This window comes from Natator depressus, chromosome 3 (genome assembly GCF_965152275.1).
Source record: "Natator depressus isolate rNatDep1 chromosome 3, rNatDep2.hap1, whole genome shotgun sequence".
Lineage (NCBI taxonomy): Eukaryota > Metazoa > Chordata > Testudines > Cheloniidae > Natator > Natator depressus.
In genome coordinates, this window is record NC_134236.1 from 52,349,250 (window position 1) to 52,370,351 (window position 21,102).

The 21,102-nt window shown below is 37.8% G+C and overlaps 1 protein-coding gene across 1 annotated transcript in view; it reads right to left on the reverse strand.

The window, feature by feature from the left end:
* The window catches only part of LOC141984480 (protein eyes shut homolog), a 461,568-nt gene that overhangs the window by 201,327 nt on the left and 239,139 nt on the right, over positions 1-21,102 (reverse strand). Inside the window, exon 7 of the mRNA XM_074947560.1 lies at positions 19,620-19,732. Within this exon, the coding sequence (XP_074803661.1) occupies positions 19,620-19,732 (113 nt within the window). The remainder of the gene's footprint in view (positions 1-19,619; positions 19,733-21,102) is intronic.

Sequence of the window (21,102 nt, forward strand, 5' to 3'; positions counted from 1 at the left end):
AGCACTTCCGTGGTGTCTCAGAAAGCGCAATAGGCAACACTAAGTATCTTTCCCTTCCTGCTTGCAAGTACTAGTATAGAAGAGCTATCTGTAAGGACAGCCTAAACTAAGGCATTCTCCTAATGGTGGGATTCTCCTGAAAGGAACTGTTAAAATACTGGGGAAGAGGATGCAGACCAATACAATATTCCCGTATTTATGTAACAATTTGGGGTGTGACAAATCTCCAGTCTGTGGTGGCTACTTGCATGTTGGTATTCATATGTGTTCAGATTTTTTTAAAAAAACAAAACCTAAAAAACAAAACCAAGAAGGTACCTAAAATAATTTATAAAGGCTGCATGGTCCCAGGTCCCACCTCTCTCCGAATAGACTTCTCCCTTCTAAGCATTTGGATTAATTTTCACTATTTGCCAGTGGTAGGTAGGTACATCCTTCATTTAAACACATTCATATTTTTGGTTGCATAACTAAAAATGGTCAAACTGTTTGTTTTTTTAATATATTTTTTAAAACTATGTATTTTCTAAGAGCCATATATTTTTTGTAGGTGGTACCAAAGAATTAAATTTACTTTACCATGTTTCTGCCCAAAGTGAACTTTTCTAAACCTTTGAAAAATGGAGCTTAAATTAGAAACACTGACACCACCATAACATTAACATGAGAGATTCAGCCTGGCTTCAATCATTCTTTTAACAAAACCTCGGTACCTGGAGACACTGTAATGGACTGCAATGTCAAGATTATAGTTTAAAAGTTTCATTACTAATGGGAAGTACCAGAAGTATGAAGAGCATGAAGTACATGAATAAGAGGCGAGGGAGAGAAAACTACAGATGGCTTGCCACTGGGTTTTAGCCTTTCATTAGCTAAAAGTTTCTATTAAAATTAAAATTGGTAGAACAAAAATAAAAACTCAGTGCAAAGGAATAAAAAACAAGATACATCTGAGGAATCATCTGCCACCGGGCTCTGCTGCAGCATAGAACTCCAGGGGAGAAGGCTGCTTTTGGTCCACAATCCAATTTATACACCATCAAGGAGTAGTAGTGGTCCCCAACAACTTTTCCCCCACATAGATAGCTGTGAGGAACAATGCTGCAGATGGACTGCTCCCCTCCTATCTTCTCCACCAACACCCTCCACCCCCCTGGTGAAAAAGGATAGCAAGGAGCATATTTAATTGAAACTTTTCTATAGATTGCAGGCAGAAAGTCACCTTGCTAACTCCTGAAGACTAAATATTAACAGGGAGGTCAGCCTGCCATCTCTAAAGGATGACTCAGGGTAAGTGATGGAGGGTGCAGGTCCCAGGGTGACATTCATACTAGATGATATTCTGATCCACTGATCCAAATAGTAGCTGAATATTATGAATCCCTGAAGCAAATATCATCTGACCCCCGAATACTATCCTGTTTTATTTCAAGTACTGGTTCTGCTTTGTGACCAAATAGCAGAACCACCAGGCCACATCTCCATTTGCTTATGGAAGATGGTTCAAAGCATGTGGCTCAGAGGAGCCCAAGCCTTGTTGGGAGGAAGTTTCCAGGTGGCAGGAGTGGGTGAACATTCCACAGAGTAATAATACTAAATAGTATTTGATTTGCTCTATGATGTTTTCTCTCGTGCCACCTCTTTGTAAAGAAGGGCACCTGTCATTTAAGGCAACTTGCCTGATCAAATCTGAAGTGTTAAAATGTATATACTCTTTATCATGAGTCACTGAATAGTTACAAAACATAAGGGGCCAGATCCTCACCTGGTATAGATCAGCATAACTGCACTGAAGTCAGTCCCTTTATACCAGCTGAGGCTCTGGTCCTAAACCACAGGGTAGAAAAGACCTCAGGGTATCACTTGAGTTTCTCTTCTTAGTTGCAAAATGCTTCCCACAGGAAAAAAAATCAGTTAACCAACTCATTTGGAATTCAGGGTTGAACACCTTTATTCTTCTGATTTCCTTGATGGTTTTTAAATCATAATATTGACAGGGAAATAGTTTTAGAGTTTCCTGAGGGCCTGGCAGGGTTTAAGAGGATAGGCAATTATATTATTTTTAGCATTAATATTTATGTGCCTTCAGAAAATGCTGAAAAATAGCCAATTTGATGCATAGACAAATCTGTAACTTTAAATAAATGGTCACATGACCAAATTAAATGGCAGAAATTACCCAACCTGTTCATACTTAAAAAAAACAACAACCCCCTTCCTTTCCCCCCCCCCACCTAATTCTGAATGGAACAATTCAGATATAAAGAAAATGTTTAACTGTAAATCAAATGAGTCTCCCTTGGTAGCAACATGTCCCTCACTCAGAGACTTGAGCTCTGGTGAGTTTCTCTCAATAGATTTAATTCAACTGGGAACATTTCATACCTTCTGGATTATGAAACAGATTTAGAATGATGGATTTAACTAGTGAATCCGGAAAAGGCACTTAATGATGTCAGACCTGTATTTATAACGACCAGAATCTGAACAGGTCTAATTGTTTTTTTTTTATTTTTTACATATAATATTAATTCAGTTTCATAATAGCAATGAAACACAGACAATTAATTTTGGGAAATTATTGCACTTCTCAATTGGTTAATGTCAGTTGGCCTTCGAGCTAGTTCCTTATAACACTGCCTAAGGTAAGCTATGCTTGCCTTAAAATATGCTTCCTGTCATGTCTTAAGTAAGGCACAGTTTTGGAGATCAGGAAATGTGCACATTTTAGATCAACTAAGATATTATGTCCTCAAGTCTGCCTTTTCATGGGTGCTATGACATACTGCCCTTCTCCTACCTTTATGAAATAAAATACCATCTGGTTTTTGTGCCACATTGTTTGCGGGGGCATCTACGCTCTGGTGAGGTCTTGCACAGCATGAAAGCCAAGCTTTATTTGTGGGGGTGGGGGGCTATCTGAATCATCTAAGAACATGTCCTGATTTTGACATTGCTTTTAACAATTCTAGCAGCTCTGGATTCCATAGACTAAAACGTTTTTGTACTCTCAGACATGGTAAAGAATTTCAGATTGCTGGTACTACTGTGACAAATTATTCCTCTTTCACTTTAAAGAAAAAAAAAACAATGTATACCTTTTTTATGGAAACATGTCAAAGGATTTATATTTGAGAGAGAAGTGAGTATGTGGTGGGAGAGGTCACAGAAAGCAGTTTTTTCTGCGTCAGTCTGTTTTTTTTCTATGTGAATGAAGCAAACTGCTTCATTAGCATGTGGGCAAGTTTTGCACATGTAAAATATGATTTTCTGTAGATGCATGTATTAGGGAATTTGATTTTTTGAGGGTTACATTTTTTTTTATTAACAGATATTGTGGGATTTGTATTTGCATTTTCTGAATTGCCCTGGTTTCTGTGTTTCTGATTTGATCTAGCTCGGACCTGTGAAAGAATGACTCATGTTTCTTCATACTCATCTTTCATTACTAAAGGGAAATATGTTATTTTCTGAAGGCAACTCATGTGTTGATAAACACTGATGTAGGTGTTCCTCCTGAATCGTATTTTTTTTAAATCTGACTTTTACATTAAAAAATAAAATCCATACTAAACTACATATTATCAACATAATCTTTTCTTCTAGAAATAGGGCATTAATTTAACCATGAACACAATTATCATTAAAACAATCATTTTAGTTAAAAACAAAGACATCAGGATTTAAAGCAGTTACAGATGTTTCTTTGGATAGTTACGGAAATAAATATCGAGAACATTAATTTTCAAAAATATTAAGCTAGTGTTTTAAGGCTGCAGGGGGCACTGCTGCACTGTGTATCCAGATGACCGTAGAGCAAGAGTCAGACATGATTTGATTAAATAGTTCTGCAGGTTACAGATACAGAAAAAGCACATAAACTATTTATAATCAATTTAAACTTTGAGAAATTAGGTAACTGTAAAATATTTATATGGAGTTTTTGGAAATGATGTTTCTTTTGTTGGTAAATATATCTTTCTGCTGCAACTGACTACTTTTAGGGTGGGATTGTTTTCTTAACTTTTGCAACCAAGGTCTCTTGAAGGACAACACATATTTCTAGAATTGCATTCCTTAATACTACAAGTCTTAAATCAAACAAACCATCTCCTCCCTCACCCTCTTCCCCAGCAGAAAACATTACTTTGGTTAGTGCATTCCCATTAATCCTTTTATTGGCTATTGGTGATGACGTAGTACTACTTTAATTCTCAGACAAGGCAGGTATTAGCTGCTTCAGAGCGTTATTTTTTTAAAAAAACATATCTGATACCCTACACAAAGAATAGAAAAAATAAAAATATATATTTTAATTAATTCTACTACATTACTTTGCACACACCATTTTAAGCACTAAAGTGAGACAACTGACCACACAAAAAGTAACGATACTTGAGTTGAAGGCAATATCTGATAATGGAAATCTATATCAGTTTATCACAAAATTGTGAATAATAAGAGTTGGTCTATGCTCATTTCAGCTGTTACATACAATATCTTTACTGCTGTGTTCTTCGATTGTGTTTATAAAATGCTGCATTTCCTTTTTTCTGTGGTTTGCATGAACAATAGTAGAGTTAAGACCATATACTAGTTCTTTATATGTGCATATGACTTCCAATGACTTCTGTAAGAATTGCTTTTATATATCCCATGGCAAATCATGGCCCTTACTCATGAAGAGGGTTGTAATTTTCCTTTTATTTCCCGCAAATATTCCAAAATGTAACAGTACATATCACTGCCTTGGGACAAAAAAAAAAAATCGCCTTCAACCTCTGATCTGCAATTCAGCTCTCTACAGCATAATCTGCACATATAATTCTCACTAAAGTCATGAGAAATGCAGAGTGGCTCAAGGGAGAATTTTGTCCTTAAATATTGTTTTAGAAAATCCCATTTCAAGCCAAATCAGTGATTTCTAGTATGCAAAGCATGCCTTGGGTAAATTGTTTTTTTCAAGAATTCCTGTACTAAAATGAGAAATACCAACAAGAGTCAGTTTCTCTCTAGCCTATTTACTGCTTTATGGACTTCCTTTATTAAAGGAGAAGTACATAGTTCCTTAACATGCAGAGCTTTAATTTAAACCAACTGTTTTTTTTTTTAAAAGATTGTTTATCAGGCTCCCAATGCTGGCTCCAATGGACTTTGGAAGTGGCACTCAACCTCCCCCCAAGTTATACATTAATTGCCCACTAATGCAGGGGTGGGCAAACTTTTTGGCTTGAGGGCCGCATCTGGGTATGGACTTTGTATGGTGGGCCATGAATGCCTGGTGCGGGAGGGGGACTCTATGGGGTGTAGCATGGGGGGGCTTTATAAGGGATGTTACCGAGGTGGCAGGAGGGAGGACCAATGGGGGTGGCATGTGGTGGGGTTGGAAGGGCTCTGCAGGGGCAGTACTGGGGACTCCTAGGAGCCCTGCCGGCAGTGACACCAAGGTGGCAGTACCAGGCACGACCATGGGTGGAGGCACCCTAGCTGGGATGGGTGCAGCCCCTGTGTGGTTTCGAGGCTCTCGAGGGTGGGGCCCTAGGAGACTGGGAGGGGATTGGGCATGCTGCCACGTGCGGGGGAGGGGGGTTGCCATGTATGTGCGGGGTTCCAATCCAAGAAACAGTGCAGTGAAGTTGCACCTATGTAGTGTGGCTCTGTGTGCCAGAAGATGGTGCTCATCAAGGGAATTGTGAGTCGGGGGTTGGGGAGCGCCGGGCAAGTGGAGTGTGGCAAGGCCCCGCTCCCACTCCCCGGTAGATTAAAATGTCTGATGTACCGGAAGCGGCCTGTGGGGTGTAGTTTGCCCACCCCTGCACTAATGCATGCCCTGTTGTGTGTCTCGTTGTTAAATTCCATTTCTAATTGAAAAATATGCACCACATTAATTTCCAGTTAAAGTATTAAAGAAACCGCATAACACCTACTGTAATAAATTTGTTTCTGATGGAATTTTTAAATTAATAGACAGACTAGTGTTTCACACTTCTGCTAGTCAGTCAGATATCCACATACCTATTTGCCAGTCATTAATTTTGGAAGGATTTCAAGTGCAACCTAAGTAGATGTGACAATTCTGATTCACTTATTCTAAGATGCATTTTGAAGTGAGCTCTGAAAAGCCTGTATTTACAAAGAGTAATGCTACCACTGCACTGAGAGGTTAAAAATCTGTTTTCAGTGTGGTAGGCAATTACGGTTCTTTCCACTGCTCCTAGAATCAGAGAAGCTAGGGATGGATGGAAAAAAACACTTACTGGATCATCTAGACCACTCGCCTTTCAGTGCATGATTGTTCCCTATAAATACATTTTCTACCATTTTTGTCCAGTTTAGTTTTAAAGTTCAGAGCAGGTGTTTTTTTTCCATGATTCACCCAAGGAGAATAATTTGCAAGCTTAATATGTAAAGGAAAATAGGAAATTTTCCTCATTCAGTCTAAATCCCCCTCTTTGTTTCATCCCATTTATCTTAAATATACCCCATGCATCTTGCTTAATAATTCTTTTCCCTCCTTGATTCCTTTCCCTCCTAGTTGTAGGCAGTGGAGTAGTTGAAGTCAGTAGAGAATTAGGCCCAATGCATTGAGGTCAAATGTGTGAAAACAAAGGGGAGAGTTGAGGGAAACAGAAGAACTCTCAAAACTTCTACACTGATAGAAGGATACCCCTTTCCTCCCCACAAAATACATTACACATCACCAGAAATGCCTTGCTTCTAAAGTTTGAATGATTCGGATAAGTTTGGAGAAGCACACCAAACATTTGGGTGTTTACATAAACCTCTTGATTTTTGAAAAACTGGACTAGAAGTTTCCTAATACTAAGCTCTCTAAAAGATAAATAAATAAACCTCACATTTATTTTGGTCAGTCGTTCAGATCTGTTGTTATTTTATCCCAAACAATGTATAGATTTTACTCAGGAAAACCTGAATTAACATGACCTTTGATTTACAGGGGCACTATTCATATCACTATAGCAGAGAGCTTTTTGTTAAAAATAACTTTAAGGCTAAGATTTTCAAAAAGAGCACCCTACAATTACATTACTGTGCCTATTTTTAGGCTCCTTTACAAGTGGCCTGTTTCAAAAGTGCTGAGCACCTTGAAATGAGAGTTTGTACTTTGGAAAACTGGCCTTAATGACTACCTTAAACTGAAAAAAAATCATATTTAAGGCTGAAATATTGTTGCAGCCCACCTTATTTCCCATAAATATTGGAAAGTTTGTTTGTTTTTAAAATGGTGAACTATCCAGAGATAGAAAATATGTCTTTAGGTCCTCTTGCCATTCACTGCCAATGACGGACATAGGATGAATGCCAATATATAAAAGCAAAAGGCTGAGTGTTAAGGTTAACTTTCAGTGTTTTCTCTGAACTTTCTGGCTATTATCAGTTTAAGCCAACCCTTGCCGTTATTTTGGGGTCGACTTTGTGTATAAATAATAGTGAAGCTCACAGATGAAGTGAAAATCTTACTGTAAACCAAACTCTCAGCGGGCAATTTTCTCCTTTCAGTATATTTGCCACTCTTTCTCTAATGTGCTGTGCTTTTAACAATAACAGTCTGGTACAATAACAATAGCAACTACATCTCCATTATGAGACAATCCCAGCAGACAACTTGGAAATCTTGAAACCTGCTGTGACGTTTTTAATTATTTATGAGTACATAATTTTTTCCCTCGGTTTCCATACTTTTGTAATTGGAAGAGCATCAACTGCTAGTATCAATTCTCAACAGTGTAACACCAGTTCAATAAGGAATGTATGCAAAATAATTTCTCTTACTATTTAATTGTTTTAAGTCGCTCCCTCTTTTCTTCTATTTGGCTTCTTGGAATCATTGCTCATAATATATTTCATTGGGAATTTCAAGTCTCAAGCTTATGTGTACTTTTCCTTACAACAAAATGATGCAAAAACAAACCATGGAATGATCAGGAAGTTTTAGATGAGCAGAAAAAGAAAAAGAATTTTTTTTTCTGTGAAAGGATTTTATTCTTCTTCCTATATAAGCCAAGTGATTATATCAAAAACTATTGCACCAAATCATATCACTTGATTTCTTGGGTTAGCAAGACAATTTTTCTTAAGTATTACAGTTAACATTTCCAGAGTATTGCAATGGCATCCACCTACTGCATTACTAGGGCTGTGAGAAGTATTTACAATGACATTTGAAAGCCTCAACAATGAGGTTTTATATTTCATTTTGATTTTGTGAAATTGATCCAAATTTTGTGGAAAAGTTAAGACACTGACTTTTTGCTGTTTAAGCAAAAACCTTCAATGTTAAGTTCTTATTTTCTTTGGCAAAGATAAGTTTTTGCAATGGAATATGAATTTTTGCTGTTTTGCATAATCCTTCTCCCAGCATTCACCAAAAAAGCCTATTTAATATAAAATGCTCATTTAAAAAAATCTTATTTTATTGATGCCATAATATTGGGATATGACATAACAGGGTCTGATCTCAAAAACTAAACAGGATTAAGCATGATCATTGCTTGGATGGGAGAACTCCTAGGAAAGAAAGTCACTGGAGCAGGGTGACCGGATCCTGGGGGTTTCCCACCACTTTACTGAGTCCTTCTTATGACAAGCTTCAACAGGAGAGACTGAGGGAGTCTTACATCAGAATATCCCATAGCCCAGTGGCTAGGACACTCATCTGAGAGGTGGCAAAATCCCAGTTCATATTTTTTTCTCCCCATTAAGCAGAGGGGGGACTTGAACCAGAAGTCTCCCATGTCTCAGGTGAGTACACTGGGCTAAAAGATCTAAGAGAGCTCCTCCTCCTTCTTCCCCCTCCCCACAAAACACGATAAGTGTGTAACACCAAGAGAAGGTTTGCCGCTGAAAATCCCAAGCAGAGGGAGGTGCCTCCCTGCAGCCCAGTTTTAGGCACCTATCTCAAAGAGAGAGGTGGGGCTTGGCACACACCCCTTAGCTTGGCTAGCTTAAGTGAGGAGCCATGTAACATGCTGACTTTTGTGAATCTCATTCTGAGGTATCTCTATCTCCCCATTCACTGTAGAGAGAGCCTGGTCACCTTACTCAAGCTTCATGAATCCCAGTGATTTTCTAGGCTCCTAAAAGATAGGTGTGGCAATGCTCAGTATCACCATGCATACATTTCTTGTGAATCTAGTACCAGGTTTCCAATCTGTGAACCTTTTCTGCAGCATATGAAGCAAATAACTATAAAATACCAATAAAGCTATGTAAATGGCCAAAGGTTAGCTTAATAAATGCATTATCACTTCTGGTCTTTTATTCATGATTCATTTTCTTATCTCTCCTTCTCTTTGAGTATAACTATATTATAGTAAAAAAAAAAACCCTCAAAACGAGGAGTACTTGTGGCACCTTAGAAACTAACAAATTTATTTGGGCATAAGCTTTCATCGGCTAAAACCCACTTCATCAGTTGCATGCAGTGGACAATACAGTAGGAAGATATATATACACAGAGAATATGAAAAAATGGGTATTGCTGTTATCAACTGTAACGAGACTAATCGATTAAGGTGGGCTATTATCAGCAGGAGAAAAAAATACTTTTGTAGTGATAATCAGGACGGCCCATTTCAAACAGTTGACAAAAAGGTGTGAGTAACAGTAGGGGGAAAATTAGCATGGGGAAATCGTTTTTACTTTGTGTAATGACCCATCCATTATAGTAGTTTTCAAAAAATACAGAGCTTAATGGATGTCAATTGTCAGCGGTGCATACAGTACACAGATGGGTTGTATTTCAGATAAAATGGGGAAGAAAAGTTTTGCATGGAGTCCTGGAAGTCTTGTCACATTAATGTGAACTATTAATATTAGGCTAGCACGAGAGAGTTCAATTGAGAGCAGAGCCATTGTGCTAGGTACTGCAAACACATACTAACAGGCAGCACCTGCCCCCAAACCGATCACAGTCTAAGAACCCAATCCTCCAAAGACCTATCACATGAGCTCAGTGGGACTACTTGTGTATAAAGTTACAAAGATGCGTGACTGACAGAAGCCTAGACAGACAAAGGAAGTATTATTAATGCCCTTTACAGACAGGGAATTGAGTTCCTCCCTCATTTCTATATGAGAGTTTCCCCCTAATCACCAGTGCCCAGAGGATCCTCATTTAAGAGGAATTTCCCTACTGCAGAGTGGCCAGTGGAAGAGTTTTTTTCCCCGGTGGGAGGGGAAGGAAGAGGATCAAGAGTTGGAAAGGAAAAATATATATTTGCAGCAGGCTCTCCCTTATTCACAGAAGGGGGTCTGTAGGTTCAGGGAATAAAAGGACTGTAACCAGAGAGGTAGGTGACCAATCCTCTCCTCCAAGGAAGTGGGGTCTGCATGGAAGAAATACTAGCCAGGAAATCTAGTCATTAGGATTTAGTAAATCCTTTCTCAGACAATATTCCCATTAAATTCTATGAATCAGGACTGAGTAAAAGCTGAGGAAGGACTTCTTAATTTGGCATTATGGGAGCTTTCTACGTAACTGACCACAGTTCTGAAGCCTTAAACACAAAACCTGCCTTGTACTTTTCCATCCATCAGTACACCCACAAGAACATTTGCACCACCATTACATACCTACAGTACATCTGGAATACTTAAGGAGACAGAAAGGAAAATTGTGCATTTTTATCTAAACTAGTTGTTTTAAAATTCAGAACCATGTTGCAGTTGCACAGAGCTACAGAATTGAAGAGCATGAAGAAGAGAGATTCATTTTAGTTTTGTGGTATTCTAATCAGGGACAGCTGTTTATATATAAGCAGACATTTGTATTATTTACAAACACACATTATATCACCTATATATTTTTAGCCTGGGGATTTGATTAATCACAAACAATTTCCTCAAAACATTTTATAAAGATTGTATTAAAGGATTTAAACAACAATGTAGAATGATTCTGAAGATTTAAAACAGTAGGGATGATTAGCTCTGACACCTTTTTTAACACTGAAGTCTACATGACTGTAAATCTATCACTTGAACAGGAATGTCAAAGGGAAAAAGGGTAATAAGACAACCAAGAGTGTGCATGTGTACACACACACACACACACAAAAGAAACTGGAGCCACAATAGAAAGGAATACATTGTAAACAAGTGTAATAAAAGGTGAGAGAAATCAAAAGAGGATAAATCAAACAGAGGATAAAAGTATAAAAGGAATAAGAGGCTGTGGAAAAGGAACAGAGGGCAATTAAGAATACACAGAAAAGGTTAACAAGGGGGAAAGAACAAGAGGCTTAAGATAAAAGAGGTAAAACCAGAAGCAAAATTGCATAAGAATGCAAATACAAATACTTGTTACTAGGATTGATACTGTAATTACACAGATTGCAGTTAACATGTCATCAGGCATTATGGCCATGTCTGAAAGGTATACATGAACTGTATTTCCGCAACTTAAGTTACAGTGTTAGGCTTCAGGAACATTCTAATCCAATTTGTTTGTAAATCATAGAAAATGCTGAAAAATGGTTAAATGAATAAAAACTAAGTGGAAACACTGTTATTCATTTAAGCATTTTCTACTGCAGTGTCAGAGAGTCCTATATATTCTTTTCTTGCTGTTTGAGGATTTAAGCACATAACCTACAATGGAAAATACATGTGTAAATCCCCAGGCACAAAGATGAGAATACACCCCAAAGTATGAATATTATCCCTTTTACATATTCTGGATGCCTTTTCTCTTGACTTTAATTAATGACTCTTGAATTAATTGTAGTTGTAACTTTATACCTCCAGCTAAAGATTTATGTGAAAAACTAGACTTAGATTTGGGGCCGGGTCAGGGATGTCCACTTCAGGAACAGGCAAAGGATTAGACTGATTCTTAAGATTCTTTAACCTCTTTTTTCCCTCAGGCTTGGATTGATTCTGATAAGGATGCTCTCTCGTCCAATGTATGCCTCTCATTGACTCCTAATATGGCCAAAAATAATAAATAATAATACTTAAACCTGTTACAGAACTTTGCATCATCCAGATGTTGAACACACTGTACCTATTTAACCAGTTGTCCCAAGCTTTTCTCCTCGAAACTGGCTCAATGCATTCTGGGGCATATAGTCAATGAAAGCATGACATGAGAGTTCAATGTTTTGTGTTCTTCAGTGGTAAGAAGCATTTCAGAGAAGGAGTTGTGAGGACCAGTTGTGAGGGAGCGAGGACTTACTAGCTTTGCTAGAGGGCTACTGAAGAGTCTTAAGGATGGTAGGAGGAACTGATGTTACATGTATTGGAAGACCACGGGGAGGGAAGGGGCTAGTGGTGGACATGGGGAGGGATTGGGAACTTGAAGTCTACTAGATGATTGTGGGGAAAGAATAATAGAATCATAGAATATTAGGGTTGGAAGAGACCTCAGGAGGTCATCTAGTTCAATCCCCTGCTCAAATCAGGACCAACTTGAACTAAACCATCCCAGCCAAGGCTTTGTCAAGCTGGGCCTTAAAAACCTCTAAGAGGAGGAACTCAGAGCTTATTGAGGACTTGTAGAGATTCACCAGCTGGATAGATAACTCCAATAAGGTTGTCTTTTAGATGATAGCAATTTATTCAGGAATTTCTAAGTATTAAAGAAACCATCAGTCCTTTACCAGCAAAGAAACTCATGGCATTAATTCAGAATGCAAATGGCAACCACAGACTTTGCTAAGATAAAGCTCAATTTAGGCAGGAGAACATAGTTTAAGTTAAATTCGACCCAGAATAAAATCTTTAAAATAAATTATTCTTTTCTGTAAGCAGAAGCTAAGGATGCAGCTTACTAGATTCTCTGTGTTTCCATGAAATCACCCTTCCACACTGGCATCCATCATTACACACATAAGTCCATTTCTAATGGAAGTAACTTCATTACCCATATTTTTGTTGGCTCCCAATCAACTTTCAAAGCAGTTCAGGATTTTTTTAAAAAGAAAAATCTTTATAAGTTTATAACTTTATAAGTTTCATATACAGTGTGTGTGTATGTATTTGGAACCAGAGAATACCAACTATATGTGATAAATCCAGCCTAGAGAATAAAACTGTCCTTGCTCCAGAACACTGACTAAAAGTGTGCTACAGAAAATACCAGCCTTTCATACTAGGGCTTAAAGCTTCATCTCACATCTGTCATCTAAACTCCACCTGTAAATTGTAATCATTTTTCCAGCAAATCTATTACAGTAACACTTTCTGAAACACTACAGCACCTTTACATCATATTAATGTAGCACAAGTATCTGACTTGTGGTGGAATAGAGGAACTAAAAATTATTTTTACTTTTTTATCCTCAACTCACTTCTGAATTGATATATAGTACCAGTGGACCACTGAAGACTATCTATTCAAATTATCCATAGTATCATAGGACTGGAAGGGACCTTGAGAGGTTATCTAGTCCAGTCCCCTGCATTCATGGCAGGACTAAGTATTATCTAGACCAGGGACTGGCAACCTTTGGCACGTGGCCCATCAGGGAAATCCACTGGTGGGTCGGGATGGTTTGTTTACCTGCAGTGTCTGCAGGTTTGGTGGATCACAGCTCCCACTGGCCACGGTTCACTGTTCCAGGCCAATGGAATACAAATTGATATACAGCTATCAAACCCTAACTGGAATCTGAACTGGATACTGAGAGGACTTCTAATGGGATAGAGACCTTCTCCCTTCTAGGCTTCTAGCTGAAATCTTACCCTGGTATATATTAACTAAAGGAAGGAGGGCCAATTTCTAGTGGTCAAGCATGCCCATCACATTCAGCACTAACAGGTAACTCTTGTTGGCATTATCAGCAGAAAAGCTAAGGATCTGAATTATCATGAACTCTCCTATCATCTTTCAGAATAGTTCTTCTCCAGGTAAGGGCTGTGATACAGTGGTGGGGCAATGTGGGGAAAATATACAGACACTGCCTTGCCACAAAATAAGTATTATGACTCTACCATTATAATTGTAATAAAAATGCACACAAGTCTTTAACATGTTCAAAACATGCAGCTTTGCGTATTCAGAGTAAAAACATCATATGCAACAAACATCCTTTTGCCTGCTTGTGTCAGATACAGCAAGAAGGAAAAAGTATGCACCATGTAGTAGTTTTTATTTCATTTAATATAAACAGGTCCATAACTGCTATGTGTTTACATTAGAGAAGGCAAGGCTGAAGCAGTGCTTCTTGTACTTGAGAAGGCGGTCAGCTTTGTGGTAGTTCTTAATTCCTAGGGGAGACTTGTTCCACGCTCTGGGACCAGCCTTCAAGAAAGCTGAGTCCACTCCACAGACTATTTTTACCCTTGTGGTAGAAGTTCCATTGTGCCAGAGGAACAGAGATGCCAACCACAGTCCTGATCTTGGAATAGCAAGGAATCTTTTAGAGATCATAGGCTGAGGCCATTGAGTGCCTTGAAGATAAACTCTTATAATTACACAGAAACACCGTGATATATCAGATTGCACAGTGTGGTAACTTGGTAAATGCAGACCTCTTGATGGTGATCACTCTCTTATATAATCTAATTAGCTCAGTCATGTGCAGGATTGTTCCCTATGGTTTCTAATGATTGGTCTGTTTATTTTTAAACACCTCAAATAGTTGAGTTTTCTCCCTTGGAAGACTATTATAGTCTAATATTATTATTAGGAAGTTACTTCCTCTATATTTTATGTTTCTCAGTTAAATCCCATCACTCCTCATTCTACTATACTAAAACAATTCTCATAATTTTGCTCAATACCTTTCAGGGACTTTAGATAGCAGAAAGAAAAAATAATAGCCATAGCTCCAATTTATGTACTATTTAAAAAAAACAAAACTCTTATTTCATTTCACATATGCTGTATTACAGACCTTCTGACCTTCACAGTATCTGAACCCAGATTTAATCATATTAAATTCTCAAATCTTTTAAACCATGAATTAAATTGTATTGGTAGTGGATATAAACAGGCAAAAGTATATGACGTCCTTTAAAAGGTACTGAAAGTCTTGAAGAGGTGGTGTCAGTAGTCTTGGAAAGGCTAATGAACTGTATTAGAAGTTTGTTTTTGAAGGCTCACGAAATTCTGTGCACATATTAGTTCGCCCTTTTGGTTTTTTAAAATTCAAATAGATCCTAGTTGTAGACATGGCAGAACACATTTGAGTAAATTCGAAAGCTGTTAAATATTCATGAGTTTAAAATTCATACACAAACCCGTTTCTTTTAAAAGGTTTTTGATCATGGCTCTTTTTGGCCGCAATCATGTACCACGATTAGGAAGTAAATTCATACTACTGAGGCTGTTAAAAACCAGGAAGCCCCAGCTCATTAGGCAAGAACAGAAGAGTACAGGAATTTGAACATGGATAAGTCTGAAAGCAGGGGTGGGTAGAAAAGGGAAGAGATCTGGAAATAGGTACAAGGTCTGGAAGGAAAATGATGGCATAGAAAAGAAATATACTGAATGTGACTGGAATAGATATGATCGTCTGGAGGAGAGAAAGGGCTTTCCTGTGAAAAAAAAATATTATCCTATAACACTGGCAAGAATAGCTTGCAATAATGTTACTACAGTGATATGAACCACCACTGCAGAATAATATCATAATTGAAATAAGGGCAAGTGGGGCACAATTAACAAAAGGCACAAATAACTGAAGGAATGAATAATGTTATTTACTAGGCCTGTCAATTCATCGCAACTAACTCACGCGATTAACTCCAAAAAATTAAATTGTGATTAATCGCAATTTTAATCACATGGTTAAACAATAGAATACCAATTGAAATGTATTAAATATTTTGGATGTTTTTCTACATTTTCATGCATATTGTATTCTGTGTTGTAACTGAAATCAAAGTGTATATTCTTTCTGATTACAAATATTTTCACTGTAAACATGATAAACAAAAATACAGTATTTTTCAATTCACCTCATACGAGTACTGTAGTGTAATCCCTTTACTGTGAAAGTGCAACTTACAAATGTACATTTTGTTTTGTTACATAACTGCACTCAAAAACAAAACAATGTAAAACTTCAGAGCCTACAAGTCCACTCAGACCTACTTCATGTTCAGCCAATCGCTAAGAAAAACAAGTTTGTTTACATTTACAGGAGGTAATGCTGCCCTCTTCTTGTTTACAGTGTCACCAGAAAGTGAGAACAGGTATTTGCATGGCACTTTTGTAGCTGACATTGCAAGGTATTTACATGTCAGATATGCTAAACATTCATATGCCCCATCATGCTTCGGCCACCATTCCAGAGGATATGCTTCCATGCTGAAGATGCTCGTTAAAAAAATAATGCACTAATTAAATTTGTGACTGAACTCCTTGGGAGAGAATTGTATGTCTCCTCCTCTGTCTTACCCACATTCTGCCATACATTTCATGTTACAGCAGTCTCAGATGATGACCCAGCACATGTTGTTCATTTTAAGAACACTTTCACTGCAGATTTCACAAAACGCAAAGAAGGTACCAATGTGAGATTTCTAAAGATAGCTACAGCACTCGACCCAAGGTTTAAGAATCTGAAATGCCTTCCAAAATCTGAGAGGGATGAGGTGTTGAGCATGCTTTCAGAAATCTTAAAAGAGCAACAGTCTGATGCGGAAACTAACAGGTAACAGAACCTGAACCACCAAATAAGAAAATCAACCTTCTGCTGGCGGCATCTGACTCAGATAATGAAAATGAAAAGTCTGCACTTGGATGGTTATTGAGCAGAACCCATCATCAGCATGGACACATGTCCCCTAGAATAATGGTGGTTGAAGCATAAAGGGACATATGAATCTTTAGCGCACCTGGCACGTAAATATCTTGCGATGCCGACTATAACAGTGCAATAAGAATGCCTATTCTCACTTTCAGGTGATATTTTAAGCAAGAAGCAGGCAGCATTATCACCTGAAAATGTAAACAAACCTATTTGTCTGAGCGATTGGCTGAACAAGAAATAGGACTGAGTGGACTTGCAGGCTCTAAAAGTTTACCTTGTTTTATTTTTGAATGCAGTTTTTTTGTATGTAATTCTACATTTGTAAGTTTAACTTTCATGATAGAGATTGCACTACATCTTGTATTAGGTGAATTGAAAAATACTATTTCTTTTGTTTTTTACAGTGCAAATACTTGTAATACAAAATAAATATAAAGTGAGCACTGTACACTTTGTATTCTGTGTTGTAATTGAAATTAATATATTTGAAAATGTAGAAAACATCCAAAATATTTAAATTAATGGTCTTCTATTATTGTTTAACAGTGCAATTAAAATTTTACTCTATTAAGCATGTGATTAATCATGCGATTAATTGTGATTAATTTTTTAATTGCTTCACTGCCCTATTATTTAGATGTACACCTACCTCATTTTTAAATACAATGTTAGATATTTTCAATGAAATCTGTTGAGCCAAGTGTATATTGTATACCACTCCACATGGTCAAAGCAGGTGTGAATTGTGCTGCTGTACAAACACATCTTGAGAGACAGAAAAGGAAGAGATCTCCATTATAAACTTTAGCCGAGTGGTTAGGGAACATCGTGTGAGATGTAGGAGGTCCCAGTTCAATTTCCCCTCTTTCTGAGGAGGAAAAGGGATTTGAACAAATTCAGAAGATAAAAACAAAAGAAAAATATTTTCATCTTCTGAATGCAAAACATTTTTTTTAAAATGTCATACGAATACACTGACACCTTCTTAACAGAGATTTACAGACTACATGATTTTAAGTAATTGAAAATATATGTATAATTTAGTGATTTTATAATACATGGATACATAACATTACTGTACAATGTTACTAAGTTTTTTTTTTTAAAAAAAAACAAAGAACACTGAAAAACTTTGTATATTAACTCTGGTTTTGTTTAAGAAAAAATTCTGTTTCTTTCCATCTCTCTGTTTCCCAATGTCCTGTTACATGTGTGACTATCTTTTGGACTAATCCTGCTACACTTTATGCACGTGTGTAACTTTACTCACATAACTAGTGATATATACAGCAAGTGTTTGCAAGAATCGGTCCCTTACATTGTAATCACTTTGAGGCAGGAACCATCTTTATTTTGGAAGCTGTAGAGCATCAAGCTCATTGCTTTGCTAAAGGAATAAATAACCATGGAAGTATCAGTTCCACAGGGCAAAGAAAGCTATTTTTTGCAAACTTTGACCACTATATTTAAAGGGCATAATTTTGTTGCTTTGGGATTTTCTGCGAGAGACCTGTAATGAAAATAACGGAGTTTAAATGTAAAACAGAGTAGTCTTCTCCTTCCCACTCATAAAACTGTACAAAAGCTAGACAAAATAGACTTTTTGAGCCTCATTGGCCTTATGCGTCTCATAGGCCTGGTGGTTCCTAAATGAATTATTATATAAACTGTCCTTATTAAACATTTTCACATATTAGAAACTATGTCAGTGAAGTAAATGGGATTCTATAGGAGAACAGAGGTTTGCTTACCATGGCATCAATCTGGATTTTTTACATTAAATTAGGCAACAGGATACAGTGGTATTATATGGTTTGAAGGCATGTATTAGATCTCTGGTGACAGTAATCTACTGCTCAAAATCATAAATAATGAGATCTGTTATATATTATGTTTCATCCACAGATCTCAAAGCATTATTCCAAGATGGGGAAATGGAGGTGACATAGAGACGTAAGTGCACAAGGTCATCCATTAGGCTAGTGGAAGAATTTGGAATAGAACGCACTCTCCTGAATCCCAGCCCAGTTCTCCATTCAATAAACAACACTGTTTTCCTGCTACACAGTTTAGTTCAACACAGAAGCACACTAAAGTCCTAACAAAGCTATCTTGTAAATCTAGGACTGAGTTTTTAACCACTTACTGAAAATTCTCCACATTTAGAGGCCAGGCATAAAATGGTATAAATAAGATCCCCTTACATTAACTCAGACTCCCTGACCACCTAAAAACCGTACACCACCTTACACTTTCTTCTCCTCCAGTGGAAAGCTCAGACTCCCTTATGCATCAGAGATGTAGATATAAATAATTCTGAGAAAGTCTGAGTGTAAAGGAAGTCATAATTACAGTAAAGGAACCAAATTTACAGCACCACCTCTGAATTTGGCTCACTATCTGAATCAATGTATAGCCAACAGTAAGTAATATGAATATGTAAAAGTGAAGTCAAAGTATTTTTAGTGTCCAGAGGTATTGTCTTCCACTATTTTTCACAATCCCATGTGCTTTGTATATATCACCACCACTCAAGTGTTTCAGTTACAAGATTAATGAAAATGCTAACATGGTGCGAAGAAATACATAGCAACATTTTACTCTGGCTGCACCTGTATTCTATCTTATGTTGTCTAGTTTAATATAATATGTCCGAGCTGCCACTAGGCAGAACACAATGTAAATAAGCTGTCAAACTTAATTGGACTATTCTGCAAAAAATAGCCTCCATAAATTAAAAAAAAAAGTTTGTGGAGTATGACAGAAAACAAAATATATTTAATTTTTTTCATGCAAGCAGTTTGGAAATAATCTAAAATGGAAACATTTTTTCAGGGGAAAAAAATCAACATCATCAGTTTCTTTTGATTTGAAAAGGCACCGAAGGTAGTTTACCTGCAGCTGTCAATATTGTTTCTGCCCACAGCATTAGAGAAGGTGAGAGGTCCCAGATTATTGATTTCTAGGACTTGCATACAGCCGGTGAAATTGTAGACAGGTTCAGGCACCTAGAGAGGAAAAAAGAAAACAAAACACACATCTCTCACATTTGCTGTCTTTATAGTTCAGTTTTAAAAGAATCATGTTTCTGCTTAGGATGTGTTATCCATATTGGACCCAATCCTGAAAGCCTTACTCACACCAAACTCCCAGTGCAGTCAATGGGTATTTGGTCTGTGTAAGGATTTCAAGACAGGACTCATACTGTAGCAAAAGGGGATAGTATTCTAATTCAGTCCATAATTAATATGACAGAAAAAATTAGTTTAAAAAAATCACATACAAAACCCCAAAAGAGGTACTTTAGTGGTAGTCAATTTCTTACTGTGTCTTTTAGAGATATAGGCAGGCTCACAAATACAGGGACCCTAACATAAGTTAAGTGAGTTTGTCCAACTCTGATCAGCTATTTATTGGTGGTGGGAGCAGGAGGATGGTGACTGCAGAGGTCTGGAAATTCCACCCTTTAAATGATCTGTTCCCCAGTTTTAAGATGTTCACTTCCATTAATCATATTTAGTACAGTAGTGCCTCGGGACAAACTAAGAATGGGGCCATGGTGTGATAGGCACTATACTCTCTCTCTCTCACACACACACATGCACACAGAGTAGTAGATGGTCCCTACCCATAACGCTCACAATCAAATAGGCAAGACAGATGCAGGATGGGGAAAGGGATATAATACAAGCAGAGTAACCAATGTGACGGTGGCAAGCATCACGTGAGGGGTTTTTGGGGGTGGGTTTAGTCAGGCGGGATAAGCTAAAGAAAGAAAAGTGAAGGGAGAGGAGACATGGAAGGGGAGGAGGACAGGGCCTGGCAGAAGAGGGTAAGAGAGGCAGGTGTGCAGTGAAGCTGAGGTGGGAGAGTGCTAGGGAAGAGGAGGAACTAGGAAAAGGAGGGGGAGAGGCAGGGTTGGAGCAAACAGCCAATCTGCACAAGGCAGAGAAAGTCCAGTCAAAATTGTAGAAATATCTCTGAATGCATAAAGGTCTCTACCTCATGCCCTCAGCGTGCCTTTGTGTAGATCTCCCCTGCTCAATTCAGGGGGGGGAGGGGGCAGGGAGGGGTGTGCTGCAGGGAAGAGGTGATGAATAACTGCCAGGGCATTTTTCCTCCCTTATTTATTTCTGTGGTTTGCATCATCATTTACTAAGTATAGAGGAACAGATTATCTGGAGCTCATCCACTGGAGGTATTCACTCCACATTAGCACAGACAACGGTACTGGCACTGCTCCCCTTTGGGTTTGTGCCTTATTTACAGAAGTGCAGATCATCTGCATTTCCTAATGACTTCAATTGGAACTCAGAGACAGCAGTGGAATATTGGATATAAGGATTCCTGAGTTCTGTTCCTAGTTCTGGGAGCCCAG